The sequence below is a fragment of the Dromaius novaehollandiae genome, chromosome Z (genome assembly GCF_036370855.1).
Source record: "Dromaius novaehollandiae isolate bDroNov1 chromosome Z, bDroNov1.hap1, whole genome shotgun sequence".
NCBI classification, from domain to species: Eukaryota; Metazoa; Chordata; class Aves; order Casuariiformes; family Dromaiidae; genus Dromaius; species Dromaius novaehollandiae.
The window spans coordinates 55742874-55758122 of record NC_088132.1 but is presented as its reverse complement, the minus strand read 5'-3'; the positions used below and the strand labels follow the sequence as shown (position 1 = coordinate 55758122).

Below are 15249 nucleotides of genomic sequence, written 5' to 3'. Positions count from 1 at the left end.
GGGTCAATGATTTCTTTTTTAATGTCCTTATATTCTGGCTTTGTTCCCTTTAAATTTTCAGTGATTCTTCTGTCCTTAAAGCCAATGCTTTCCTGTCACTGCTCTAACATAAAAAGTTGCATATATGGAAATTTGTAACCTCAATGGGAATCTGTCTAAGCAGAACTAAAATGTGTTTTAAAAAGATGTTCTAGCTATTGTGTTTTTAAAATGTATATACAGATCAAGTGTATATTTAAAAATGGGCTAACTTTTCAGAGGGAAGGTTATAACTCATGCCATCTGTGGCAGCTTGTAAATATGTTCAAAATTGCTAGCTAATAACTTTGGGAAAGGAATAGAAGAGCTGATTACATTCCATCAGCATGTATCTGTACCTGGATTTCAGAAATTTGTGAATAACCTGGACTGTACACGACATTTTTTAGTGTCTTCACTTAGGATCTTAGCATTTTTTTAGGCAGTGCTTAATGCCAGCTGGACATAAATTCACTTTTTTCCTGCCTGGGACACAACCTCTGAATTAATATTAGAGGTAAAATGTGATGCTAGACAGAGACCTGCATTACAGGAGATGCCGTCTTTACGGTTTAATTTTTAAATAGTGGTTTTGACTTCATGTAGATGTTCAGAATCCTGTGGTAATTCCTTAAGCGTTGAAGTGTTAACACCTTGTCTTTCCAAATCCCAGTTTAGGTGAATTAAAAACTGTCTAAATTTATCCTCAGTTTCTGTTCGTTACAGTACTCACTGACTGAATGTTGTGTTGTGTCTAGTACTCCAGGTGAGCAGATGAGCAATAGGATTGAGCTTTGAAGTAAGCCTTGCTTTGAGCAAGAAGTTCCTTGGCCTACATTTTTTCATGATCCAATGACACGTTTCACCAGCTACATAGTAGATACTACTGTAGAGAATTTATATGGATGCAAAATTAGTGTTAACTAATTCTTCTGTAATGCCTGTAGTTCAGTTATTGCAAACTTTGTTGAGTTTGAAGAGATATTTACAAGGAATTTGTTAACTCAAAGGATGTGCACAAAGTAACTTAACTGCTTGTATCAGCAGAGTGACTGGGTCCCTAATCAAAGTGCTCAGGTTCTCTTGCTGATTCTGTACAAAGAGGCATGCTTATCTTTTTGCATTTGCATAAAAATTGCATTTTTAAATACATGAAATGTTAAAACCAAGGACATTCCTAAGAGATCTGTGCTTTCTTTAAACCAACAATAAACATCAGCTGCCAAGGAGACACCTGTATCAGATGATGGGCATCCTTCTCTGAAGAACAGGAATTTTGTGGAATAATCATGTTTTAAAACATGGTTAACTCATGTAAAAGAGTACAAGACCTATTATCTTTTCAAAAGGATTATTAGCTGGATATTTTATTTGAGTAATTAGTCATAAAAACTGGCATTTTATCTCTTTCACCCTGCAAAGAAAACCTCAGTTTTCTTAAGATGTATCCATATCAAAACTAATCTCTCTGAAGGTTTTGGAGAGCCTGTAAATCTTTAAGAAGAAAGTGCTTGTTTGGGAAGTATTGTGCAAAAGGCATTCTTCCCTCTCACGCTGGGTTGTTTCAACTTGAAGGTTAAGAAAGTTTGTCCCCCTCATGCTTACAGTGTGTATGTTTTTGTAGGATGGTTATTTGTGACTAAAATTAACTTTTCTGTAGGAAGCCATGCTCTTGTTACATGAACAGAATAGTGAACTGATGGAGTAATGGTTTACTAATGTAAGAATCCCCTTGAACATAAATACCTGGTTTTGGTTGGAAAAATAATCAGCTGTACTGCTTAACAGATGCAGAATGATAAAGGTCTCATCAAAGATTGATGAGAAAAAAAGACATTTATTTAATGACTGTTTTAGTTTAATAGTTTTCTTTTGTAGCTACATCAGTTTATGCTAATATTCTTTTGCAAGTGCTACATTCTTTTTCATAACTGTAAAAAGAAAAAATAATGCCTTCAAATGCCTCTCTCACCTTATAGCATAAACAAACAAAAAAAGTGCAGGGAAGGATATTTTGCAAACTATACTTTGAACACAGTATGTATCCTTAAACAGTGCTTCTGTACAGCATTTTTATGCAGTGACTATTATACTACTTAAACCAAAATATCAAATATAGTAGTTGAGTGCCTGTTTTTAGATGATCACTTTTTTTGTGAGGCTACCACTATTTGTCTAGCAAAATAATTTTATTGTATGGTTCCACAACATTTTGCAGAGAAAATAAACACCAAAGATAAAATATTTTCACCTTTTTAAACTCTTATATGATCTGCAAAAATCTATCAGATAGATTCAAAATCAAAAATCTCTGAAGTGGTGTATTTTACTGAAAGAGGTAACTTACCTTGAAATGTTACTTCCATTTTAAATAGTTAAAAATAGGACTGTGTAAAGATTTATGAAATTACTCTTTGGTGAGTGGATGAGCTTCACTAATTTTTCACTATAAAATTTGGTTTCTAATTCTCACAGCAATTCCTATAGCATTTCCAGTTTATCAACATCTGTCTTGATGTATGGGTAGCAGAGTTAGCCTCAGGTAGTGTCTAACTCCTCTCCTGCTATCTGGTATATCTCTGTTCATCTCCTTAGCCATATAGTAGACATTTCAGATAGTGTTGCTCCTCAGCTCTTTCACTCCTTATTCACCACAGCTCCCTAAGTAGTTTTGTTCCAAGAAATACTGCTTCCTAGGATAAATCTATCATCAAGTATAAATATCTTGCTTTCTTCTAAAATGCATGATTATATATGGCTATATCAAAATATATAAAATGTGTTTGCTTGTACCCAGGCCACCAGGCAATCCATTTGGGATATTTTTAAACCACATATTGCTGTTGATACAGGCATTTGTACTCAGTTTTGTAAATCAGTTTCAAAACTAGTACAGTTGGCATCACTGAATTTGACAAAGAATTCACTGACTCAAGGCAACATTGCCATTGTTTCAAACACGGCTATGTTTAATTTTGATCGCATTAGTGATCCAAGTGATTTGAATAGGAGTAATTCACATCCTTAAATTTAAGCATATGCACAAGTGTTTGCTGGATCAGATTCTAATTTAGTTCAGCTGTAGTCACTGAAGCACTGGTACTTTACTCCATCCTGAGGTCTCGCCTACAGTGAGTGAGACTGTTTGACAGCTATAGTGTTGTCATCATGCAGCTAATAAAAACAGCAGCTTATTCTAAGTAGTATTCTAATATGAATGATAGTTGAGATCATAGCTGACCACCTGGACAGCAACCTGCCTGAAAAAACGTTTTATAAATTAGTAACTTCTCACAGTTTTAACAGGAATACATGAATTAACAGAGACCTAGGCCAGACTGTTCTCTCAAGGTGGGAAACCATGGCTCTTAAAAGGAAAACTAGCAAGGAAAAATTTCAGCTTGTGATGTTTTCTTTATCAAGATGTATAAAGAACACCTGAGAGGCCTTTTGTTGTTTTTAAACCTTTCCAGTTTTTGGGGAAATGTAACACTAGATTCAGGTCTTGCTTCCCATTCTTTGCTTAAAAAATCCTTATGAATAACTGGAGAACAAGTAGGATTAAGACTTCAAAGACAAAAGAAGTATATCTCCCAGAACCAAAATAACCTACTGCTTTACTGGAAGAGTATCACTTGCACATAAGGGTTTGTACTAATTTAGCTATATTGGATTAAATCTAATTAACTATTCCAATTTTCCTGTACACAGCCTGAGAAACACTTATGAGCAGGTACCTTTGGTAGTGACTCAGCATTTCCTAAGTGATAAATAAGAGGATGTGTCTATTTCCATACTCCCTCACTGGGGGAAAAAATTAAGCAACGTAACAAGAGAACAAAGCTGATTTTTTTCCTCCGAAGGTCACTTGTAACATTGATGTAATGGTAAACATTAGCATCAACTTTTCACATTACTTCTTTGTCAAAATTAAGTACAAAATACTTCCAATACCTCAGAAGAATTTCACTTCTCCAGTGAGACATTTGCCATTTTCCCCTGTGATCTGAGCTTTTTGTAAATAATTAGTGTTTCTATTGAGGAAGCAGCAATCCCATATATGTAATTAATTGTAAAATCAAGGCAGGGGAAATCTGGTTTTATACATTCAGAAATAAACCAGTTAGACTAGCTAGTCTTTAGTTGATATTGTCCAAACAAGAATTCATATTCCTTAAAGATGTATTTTTAACTTCAGATATTTAACCTCATTATGAGAGGAATAGAAAATTGCAGTTTCCATTTAAAATACCATGAAAACACATGAAAAATATAGTTTATGTAGTGTTTATATGGAATAACTTGCATTTAGTTAATAATATTGCCTTCTGTTGTTTAACATAATTTCTCTGCCATAAAAAATTTCACTGTAATCTTTCTTGTTTCTACCTGGTATATGTGGATGCTAATCCAACATCTACTGAAATAAAAGGCAGTCCTTCATCTAGAACTTGGATGGAACCAAATGTTCCGTGAGCCTCACCATCCTTCCCCTGGTAGTTAATAGCTGTTAAAATGTACCTAACTCTGTTTTCAGAACTTTCTTATTTTTGGTTATGTAACTGTGCAAACTTAGCTTTTGTTAACATAACAACACTTCTTGTTTTTGTGGATGTGCACAGACTAGGTTTTGCCAGCCAATCCATAAGTGACCAACAATCTTTCAGTGGAATAATAGTCTGTCTCTAAATTAAAAACAAACAAACAAAAACAATTTGCAAGTACCTGCAATATTTTTGTGAATAGGAATTGGTTACTTGGGGTGAGAAGCTAAACAAGTGTGACAATGATATTTGAGTAAGTCAAATATGATAGAGAGCATAGTGCAGATCATTGTGGGTCTTTTCAGCTGTCATATCTCAGGTTCAGGGGAGCTGTGACTGGAGGATACCAAAGGAAATTAAGACTTTCAAGACCCACATATTGTGGGGAAAAAATAATTTTGACATTAGTGATAATGATTTGCATCTTTGCTTATTCTAGCTACCTTTGAGAGCCTGGACAAAAAATCAATGATAACATAATTTGCCTTCAAGCAGTCATGTCACTACAGACCTACATAGTATGTAGCAAAATTAGTTTCAAGATTTAAACTTGTAGTTTCAGTCCAGCACTTGATATAGAACTGTGTTGCGTAGGGATGTAAATCATGCTCCTTTATTTTCCAGATGATATTCTTCTTTGAATTGCATATACTGTAAACTATAGGACATTTTTATATTGTTACATCAAAAGATACTTACAGAAGTGTATGTTTGTTTGAAATTATCTTACAGGAAGGGCAAAACTAAATAACATCACAGCTATCTGTTAGGAAACATATTGTCATACTGAGTGAATTTTAACTGAAGCTGCAAGAAGGTAGACAGTACCCACTGAGTATTTCAGAAAAGAATACCTAGTTTCAGTATACAGAAATTCATGTTATACAGCCACCATTTCAGTACAATTAATGTCTGTAAATTAAGGCAAACAGACCACATTAAATATACCTCAATCTTTAGAAGCTGTTTTATAAAATGCTAAATGTGATACCAGTCGTCAAGCATCTATGGAATATGCACAAATACAAGGTAGATGTTTGGAACCACAGCACACTAAGTGGGAAGGAGAATTACATTTTAGATAGATGTAAGAATACGCAGTAACTTGGAGATGAAGGTATATTTCTGGTCTTTTAGAAATTCAGGCCTCTGCTTTATATTGGGCAAAATCGGGTTTTAAGGACAGGTCTTCCATCTCTCAGGTCAGTACCCTAGCTGTTGGTTTTAGATATAGAGACGAGCACAAGGGCAGAGCTCTTCCTTGCTCCCAAGCCTGTGTGTGCAGGGTCCTCTTATTCTGGCTGCAGGCCAAGACCACATCTGGATGTGCCCCACCATCTGTATCTTGTTTTGAAAAAAAACCCCAGGCATGTGAGTGGAAAGGAGATCCTGCCTGGTTCAGAGATCTCCTGGTTTTGACAGTCAGAGATGAGAACTGTAGGACACACCACAGAAAGTAATGAACCCCAGCTTAGCTATAGCCTCTGCTCCCTCTCTCCCCCCCTCCCCCCCACCTTTTTTTAAATGAGCAAATGCCAGGACAGGAATAGCTTGAGAATCTGAAGTTGATTGAAGCGCCAAGCTGACATCGAGAGATTAGACAGGACTTCTTGTTCAGTGTGCTGGCTTCTTGACTCAGTACCTGACCATTGCCACGTGTTGTACAGTGAACTTGAGTTAGCCAGGGTCCTGTGTATCACACTGTGATTTCCAGTGGACAGCAAGGAGTCAAGGAGTCTAAAATAGGCTCCCAGTTTGTATATGGAATTTCCTGGACGTAGTTACGCATGTAATACTGAGCCTGTAACATGAACTTTATTTACTGTGTGTACTGCAGCTCATCTGTTTTCATGCAATAAAGCCACTGAAGCCAGAAGACACTGCCTATATTCAGTTGCCACTGCCCACCTTTTGTGTGCAGGCATTATCCTGGTTTTATCTGGGACATCTGGATATCACACAACTTGGCCAGAGCTACGGTCTGTTGTCCAGCATCCCAGTCAAATGTTTGAAGTTCCCAAATTCCACCTGTACAATATTTCTGGGTGGAAAAAGAATACACATTTGGGGGAAACTTGGAGGTAGGGTGGTTTCAATGTAAAAATGAGAACTGCGATGCCTAAGGATTTAGCCTTTGTAGATTCAGCCCATCAGGGGTAAGATTTCAATGTTGAATTTGAAAACATTATGAAAACAATATAATAAATATTCCTCAGTTTGCAGAAAGCAGCATCATTAGCTGAGCGTATCTTTTCATGTAGTATCTAAGCCATTTAACTCATTCCAAGGTAGAGAGCTAGTTAAGAGCCTTATATTACAGATCTGTCTTTTGTGATGTGTATCATTACAATCGGATAGAACTGTGAATATGTACGTAAAGATTTTGTTACCCTTTAATCTCCTGTTAAAAATTTACTAATTGCTTGATCTGCTCAGTTTGTAATGACTGCCTCCTTAACAGCATTTTCTGATTTTTGGTCTCCTTAGGGAAAGCAGGTGCTGTTGGTACTAAGTTTTTTTGTCCACAAGAAATCATTCCAGAAACCTTGTTTATGAAACTAACATCTGAAATTGGGCGGTGAGGATTCACATTTAAAGGTGGAAGGAAACCTGGTCTCGTTTGAGCAATATGATCCAACAGTAAGGCTGCTGAACCCCGTCTTTCTAGAAAAGCTTGATTTCTTCTGCTCAGAGGAACAGGCGGCATGTTCTCTAGTAATTCCCTAGAACTTGATAACAAAGAGGGAGATGGAGAAAGAATCTTCTTCTTTCCTATCACTGACTTAGTATCTTCTGCAGTTGCAGGACCCAGACTAGTAGTTAACTGAGAATCAGAGCTGTAGTGATTTGCTCCTAAATTTCTTTTCTGGATAATACATCTCAGGGTTGAAGTGAACCTGATTTGTCCCAAATCAGAATCCTCACCCACAGAAATCCCACTGGGGTTCTGTTTCTCTTCAGCATAAAGAGTCTGAGAATTTATTTCGTCATATGATAATTTCCTTGATCCAGTCTGATCAAAAGTTTTCAAAAAATGAGCAGTGTCTTTTATGTCAATACTTTGGTGTCTGGTGATAAATCTCTTTGATAGGGCAAGGCCATTGATTTTAAAGGAGAGCTCTTCTTCTGGAGTTATATCCTGAAGTTGTTCTTGTAAAGAGGCACCTTTGTTCTGGTGAAACAGTGAAGGAGAGCTCTTTATCCAAGGCTCAGACTGTAGCCACTGTGCCTGGGCCAGCTTGGATCCTATATGTGTTGAACTGGATTTTCTAGTAGGTGAAACTGGTTCAGATGAGTTGTCTGTGCTTCTTGGATGATCCAGCTCTTTAAAGCTGAAAAGTGCTTTTTTAGTTTCATTTGAACTTGAAAGTGGGCATGGAGATGTTTTCAGTTCTATTTCCGATGGGGAAGTGCAAGCACTTGGGGAATGGCATTCCTCAGAGTCAGCAGGAGGCACATTTAAGTACTGTTTAGTTGTCTGCTTTCCAGATGGAGACTTGTCCGTGGTGATGATGATTACTTCTTTTCCTCTTGCTCTGCAGGCATTAAGAAGAACTTCCAGGGTCTCTTTGTCTTCGGAGTTTATTGCATACACAAGGGCAGAACAGTTAGAGTGATCTTGTAGGCTTGGGTCAGCTCCACTTTTCAGTAGCAAAGAAATCACTTCAAGGCCTGCTTTTTCTAAGCAAGCATGCATCAAGGCTGTCTTTCCAGATTTGTCCTGTATGTTTGGATCTGCTTTGTTTTCCAGTAGATATTTAACCATTTTTGCCTTGCTGACACTCTGGGAGTCCACATGCTTTGTCCTACAAGCAATCATTAACGGGGTTTCACCTCTGTCATTGCTTTCATTAATGTAGGCTCCACCCTCTAGTAACAGTCTGGTGAGACGAAGTCGGCTTTGATAGACAGCTCTTATGAGAGAATTCCCAGCTGTTGGCAACTCCACAGTTTCATTCATTGCACTTGTCTCTCACTTACACCTTCCTAGCTGCTGAAAAGAACACCTGGTTTTCAGAGAAAGTAAATAGGCCAACAAAACAAAACAGAAAAAGATTTAATTGCATGAATTTCTCCTGTACATTCCCCAGTACTTTGTGAAAAGAGTATGGAGATGAGGAAAAAAAAAAGACACTCCCACCTCCCATACCTCAAGAAATACATTAAAAATTTGAAATAATATTGAATATAACATTTACACAAGCTTAAAGAATAGCTGGGTTTTTTTTTGATTGCTTAGGCTTTCATCATACTCTGCCAAATAAGCTGCAAAGAAAGTGTCACTCTGAACACTGTAATGGCTTTATACTAACTTGCACCCAAGTGGCGCCACTATGGTTGTGCTACTCATGATTTGCATCAGTTGAACAGAGTGAATACTGCAGTACTTTTTTCACTGATGTTAGATACGGTGACGCAATCACTCATTCTTTTTTATAAAATGAGAAGGCAAAACATCTAGGATTTAATGAGGAAAAAAACCAAATTCCTGGGCATAACATGTAAGAAAAGCAAGTGTGGTAAAATACTTTTATATAACGAATTAACTGTTAAAATAGTGGGGCAACAAATATTAATATCCTATATAAAAGTAGTAATATTTGTGGAAGCATACTACCTTTCTTATGCTGCTTTGAAAACTTACCAGTCAGTGTGAAACAGCATAAATGAAGTGATACACAGCCTATCCCACTCATCGTAGAGATCGGGGGCTGAGAAGAGTCCAGTACTTGGGCACATAATATCAGCTCTAAAAGAAAAGAAACATTTGATAGGATCAGAGAAAAAATAAGGTTTCACATGAAAAACAAAGAGCTTAATGTGGTATCAAATAATGAAGAGTCTTGCATGAATGCACCCATGCATACATGCAATCAATAGAATTAAATTACTTTTATTTCTTTTATGTGCTTGCTTAACTAAATGGAGGGAAAATCTTTAGTGCCAAAGAAAAATCAATATTTAACAGTTGGCAGAGCAGTAATTCCAATACAAGATTAGCCATGAATATGAAAATTACATGTTTACTATATGTTCCTAGAGAAATAAAACTGTTTAGTTAGTTTAACCGCAATGGAAATTAACAGACTCATTTTTATTTACCATTGAAAACATTAGTAATATTCTGGTACATAACTGAACAGCAATAATTTCATTCTTTTTTTCTTTGATATTGGAGTTTTACTTTGAATTCCAGAATTAAAGAATGAAGTCACTGTAGTTTGTTCCACAAGTCCAACAAACAAAAAAGTAAGTTGAAATACACATGTGGAAATTTTTATCACAGGGTTTTTTCCCTCAGTTTATTTCACTCCATAGCAGAATGCTCTGCAGCTACAAGTGCTTTGCTTTTATTAAGCAATGACATTCAGAAGTTTTTCAGACACAAGGAGAACAATTAGTTAGAAGGCTTCATACTTGTATTAATAAAACATTGAACACTGATTCAATATACATTAATAATAAAACACTGGGTAAAATGTTGATTCAATATAGACATTATTTGGTGACATGGTGTAATAATGGTCACATAGGTAGCAGGTGTTTGGATAAGATACCTTGCAATATTTAGAATATCGGGAAAAAACAAGAAACACACCCATGAGATGAACTGTTTCACCTTTGATGGCATTTATTTCTGGCCTCACAGCCCTCACAAAGACTGTTTGCGACATACGTAGCACAGGAGTCCTCTTCCTAGAAGTTAAGGGGAATGAAAGAGGGCCAGAACTTCACTGTCTGTCCTCGTGAGAAGAAACATCCACTTGTGATCGCCGGTAAGAGGGGCGACACCACTGCGGTACTATTGTCTTCTCTTGTTCAGTTGATTTTCTTTATTCTGTCTTGATAAAACATTTTTGAAAAGTAATTGCATTCAAATTACTTTAAGGATTCATTCTGTTTTACTGAGAGTACATGATTCAGTATTTTCTATGGCAGTTTTCATTGATGTACAAATCATTATTAGGAAATGCATATTTTTGACAAGTAACATACTCAAGATTATTACCAAGTCTTTTATAAAACTATCCAATTAAATAGTACAGTTAGCTTTTCAGAAACAAATTAAACAGAAATATCTTTTAGATAGCACATATGCTGGAATTTTGACTATATTCTCCCTTTTGACGTATCTGGAAGTCATAGCTGATTTTACATCTCTTTCATATTTATCTAAAACTCAATTTTTAACTGCTTGCTTTATTTTACTGGTGGTACGTAGCACTTATACAAGCCTTTTCATCCATAGAAATAACTTTTTTGGTTAAAAACACATTAAATATTGAACAGGCATGGAAATAGAAGAATGTTGCTCAAAGTCGCAGAGCAGGTAAATGCTAGAAGTAGGAACGAGGCTATTTTTCTGGTGTATGATCTAACGCCTTTACGTGCTTAAGTTTACTATCTCTATAGACTTCACCTGGACCATTCACATGACTGAGGATAGAAGAAGGCTGGTCTAGGCCAACAGTTGGTGTTAGGCTGTCTGGAGCAGACTTTGGGTTTGGGAGACCCAGTTCTGCCATATACCTCCTGTGAGGTCATTTAAGGCCCATTTTCTAAATACATTTTAATACCTTAATTAAACTGAGATCAGTGAAAGTTAGAATAAGGATCTGAGTCTTGCTACATAAGATTGTCGTGGGAAAAAAAATGCAAAAAAGACTGAGCTGCTTACACACTGTTACAGTGGGAATGACACAAGTGCCTAAATACAGAGAGGATGTAGAACCTAATACTGGGAAATCTTTTCCTTCCCTAAAAGGAAATCCTTTACCAGTAACTCCTTTTCGCCAAGTAAGTATCTACCTATATACATACATATTCCCAGCTGTAAACTAGGCAAGGTTCATCTTTAAACATTTCTGCCTTCAGAGTGGGGAAGAGGGGCTACAGGATAGGCAGCATGCGTTTCCACGGTGCTGTATGAGCTTGGGCTGCAGAAAGCCCGTGATGCTGTTGTACAGGCAAGTCAGCAGTTTCAGTATGCCTGAGCCCCCCAGGGATTTGTAGGTAGTAATAAATTCACTTCAGAAACCCTGATAGGCCCAACTGATCATCTTACCCACAAGTTGGGACTGTCAGATCTGTAAAACAGGCTGGCTCATCCCTGAAGGAAGGAGCGTAGGCACAAGGGCTGCTAAGATTCAAGCACACTATTTCTAGGTTGATCTGCACTTTGCCTGTAAAGGAAGTGGAGGGGAAGTGGAGCAGGAAATGTAAACTTTGATCCAGGGGAATAAAAATGCCCAAGTACTTCAGGTTCAGATACAACAGTATGAAAAGAAAATGTAACAGAGATGTAACTGGACAAATATAATGTAGAATACATTCCTGAATGCTGGATGAAAATAACTATGATTTGATCTAGAGAATCTGTTTGACAAAGATGTGCTTAGGGTTATGTCGTCCTAAAATTGGCACTGTGGGAACAAAGGGTAGTGGGACTTCCATGAGATCCACATTGACACTCGCTCAATGGAAACGTACAGTCTCCAGCTGGACTGGATATACCCTGCACCAAAAAAAAGGCGCATAGCTGGTTATTTTGAAGTGAAAGACCATAGTTCAAGCAGATTCTCCAAAAGATTAGTTTATTTGATTATTCATCATGGATTTCTGCTAAACAAATTGGGATTATAAAATATTTCTAAATCTAATTAACTGCAATGTTAGGAACAAGTACTTGTGTTTGCGAAATGTCAGAGGTGACACAGCTGCTTTTCAGCTGTGGAAATATACTTGTGCCAGTATAGTTCCTCATTCTTTGAACTGCTGTGTGACCTAGTTAATAACAACTGATTGTGAATGGGTCTTTCAGATTATCCACAAATTTCTGGTGTTATTGTACTAATAGTATTCCAGGAATGCTATTTCTTTCTAGCATTTTATATTCAGAAAATGAAATTGTTCTGGAAACCAATCTGTGATGAAGTAGCATGAAGCACCTTGTAGTATGAAAAACAACTGATTTTTGGAGCCAATGATGGTTTGTTTCCAAGGAGTAGACAGACAGGCACTATTTGTGTATTTGTGCTGGATCCTGTCCTGAGGTCGGGCTGGCAAATATAAGACAGTGATAACCTAGGGTCCTGTTCTGATACAGGATCTACTGCCATCATAGTGGGAAAAGCCATTAAAACCAAACTAAAGTTTTACCACTTTTTTTTTTTTTTGCAGCCCTTGCTTGCTAGTTTGTAAACAGTACTTAATTACTAGGAGAAACTCTAGTTAGAAGTGTTTCATTATGTGTAACAGTGGAAATCACCACAAAATTGAGGGGAAAAAAGCTCACTGATGTTACCACATATAAACAAATACATACACAAACATTTTCACTAAGTAAAGGAGTGCTATGAATCAGTGTTCTTGCAAGGTACTTCTTGCCTCTTCACAGTTAAAGACAAATTTTCTGCCCTTTGTGCCTCAGCACTCTACAAATTATACAAACAAGCTCTTTCACAGAAGTGTTTAGGGAGGCCAGAATCATTCCACTAAAATGAAGTCACCAATTCTCATCTCTCTGAAAAGATGTGCTTGCACAGTTAAAGAACATAAATCTTTAAATATTTTTGTGATTTCCAAGACTACTTTAACCCTGTAAATTTCCTTGGTCAGTATAAGAAGAACTCCAATTTCCTGTACTATATTGTATACGCATTAAAGTGTTTCAGGTATGAAAAGGATTTTTGTTTAAAAAACTGCCATTGTGTCACCACCAAAACTCTTCTCTTTTCAAGGAGTTGCCGGAGTCAGGTCCAGTTTCAGAATCCTAGCCTGTAACATGCAACTTTTCATAACAATGCCTCTGTCTCCTCAGCCTTGCTGCTTTCCAAGGTTAACTGCGGGATGGTCAAAGTTTTCTGCATGTTTCTAATCAGTCTTCTAATTTACAATGTTCTACGTTTATACTTTTGAAGAAAGCTTGGAGAGGTCCAGCCAGCTGCTTCAGGAACTTTTTCTGTCACAGTATTTACCATCTCCCCAAATATTCTCTTTCCTCTGGAGGGGTTTTCTACAGTGACAGTTACCATCAGAGAGTGGTCGAAGCATGGTGGGCAGTACTGGGAGAGAAAAGTTTAAGCTGGGGAGGGGGGGTCTGCATTAAGATGACCCCTGTGGCTTGTGCTCACCTCACAGCATCCTGCCTTGTAACATAATGGCTCTAATGGTTTTGCTGAGAGAGAGCTGGAAAAACAGGGACAAGAAATTTCTGTACAGAGGTCTACAGAGAATACACCTGAAAAATACACATGGAGGCTAGAACAATAAGCATGTTAAAAGCTCTTCTGTTAAAAATTCATTGAGAGGGAAGTGACCAGTATTTGCTCGTAATCTTAGAAGAGCCTAACAAAACCACTTTCCAAGAAAAACATCCCACATACAGGCTGAATTCCATCTTCTTTAATCCCAGTAACCTTTAGACACAGACAGCTGCAAGCTGAGCTAACACGGCAAGGCAGAACACGCACCCTCTGAAATCGCTCCTCAGCATTTTGGCCATACTTTCCGTAAATGTGCGATCCTTCCCGTTCTGCAGTATAAACTAAATGAAACACAGCCTCGAATCACACTGAATAGTAAGCACATGTCTCATTTGGGATTGCGAGAAGGGAGTTTTCACTTGTTACTATCTCAGTTTATCCTTCTCCTGCATTACCTCCTGTTAGAAGAAAAGCGATGCACCTGCAGGTCCTCCAGCAGCAGAGGTATCTGGATGAACGCAGCACGCTCTTTTCACTAACAGCCTGCACAAGGGGAACGATCTGCCCTTCAACAGCGTTTCCACAGCCTTCGTTACTCGACTCGACAAAACCCCAAAGAAAGAGGTGGAAGTTCAGCTCGCTTTATGAACTGACCTGCTTTCATTCAATCCCCCAGCCAAGCTGTCCGCTGCACATCCGCCCGCGAGCGGCGGCGAGCCGCCGAGGCGCCTTCCCCGGGGGAGCCCCGCCGCTGCTGCCGGCACCCGCCGCCCCGCGGAGCCTTGTCGGCGCCGTCGCAGGACTGACAGAGCCGCCAAGAGCGCGGGGCGCCGCCGCGCCGCAAGGGGAGCAGCTGCCCGCAGCGGCGACCCCGCCTCTGCACGGCGCGGCCGGGCGAGGCGGCCGCCCGGCGACAGGGCGCGGAGCTTACCTGCGGCGGGCGCCGCTCCGGCGGGCTGCGGCCAGGGCGAAGCGGGAGCGCGGCGGTGGCGGCGCCCCCTAGCGCCGCGGCCGGCGGGGCAGGAGCGGCGGCTGCGCGGCTGCAGGGGCACCCGGGGGCGCCGCCCGCCTGTGGGGCAGCTGGGCGCGCACGCTCCGCGCCCGTCACCTCCCCGCCGCGCAGCGCGTCCCGACCCGCCTCGCTGCCCGGCGAGTCTCCCCGCAGCCCTTCGGCGGCCCGCGGGGCCCCGGCTGGGCCCGCGTTGCTCTCCCGCCGGCGGCGCCGTGGGAGGCCGTCGCCCCCCTCCCCGCCCCGCCCCGCCCCGCTCAACGGTCGCGCCGCGGCCGTTGGCCTCCCGCCTCGGCGCGAGCAGCGCGGCCCCCCCCCCCGCCACTGCCACAGCCCCCAGCGCGGGGTGGCGGCCCTCCACCTAGCGCCCCCGCGACCGCGCCGCCCACCCCTGCCCGCCTCCGCCGCCCGCGGCCAGCCCAGGCCTCGCCGGGCCCCACCGGGGCACCCGCTGGGCAGGCGCCTCGCCGCC

At 39.9% G+C, this 15249-nt stretch overlaps 1 protein-coding gene across 18 annotated transcripts; it reads right to left on the bottom strand.

Moving 5' to 3' along the window:
* Positions 1–5153: 5153 nt before the first annotated feature.
* On the bottom strand, positions 5154–15009 carry LOC135324658 (ankyrin repeat domain-containing protein 34B-like). 18 transcript variants are annotated; one of them, XM_064501351.1, is made up of 7 exons: positions 14700–15009; positions 14224–14311; positions 14036–14109; positions 11629–11746; positions 10162–10405; positions 9208–9312; positions 5154–8569 (listed from the first exon to the last, which is right to left on the bottom strand). In XM_064501351.1, exon 7 carries the CDS (start codon positions 8521–8523, stop codon positions 6967–6969), a length of 1557 nt encoding a protein of 518 aa, XP_064357421.1. In that variant the 5' UTR covers positions 8524–8569; positions 9208–9312; positions 10162–10405; positions 11629–11746; positions 14036–14109; positions 14224–14311; positions 14700–15009; the 3' UTR covers positions 5154–6966. The 18 variants fall into 18 exon arrangements, with proteins under 18 accessions (XP_064357421.1, XP_064357423.1, XP_064357420.1 ...); XM_064501353.1 differs by lacking the exon at positions 14700–15009 and having other exon boundaries at positions 10162–10401; positions 14224–14404; XM_064501350.1 differs by lacking the exons at positions 11629–11746; positions 14036–14109.
* Positions 15010–15249: the final 240 nt, after the last annotated feature.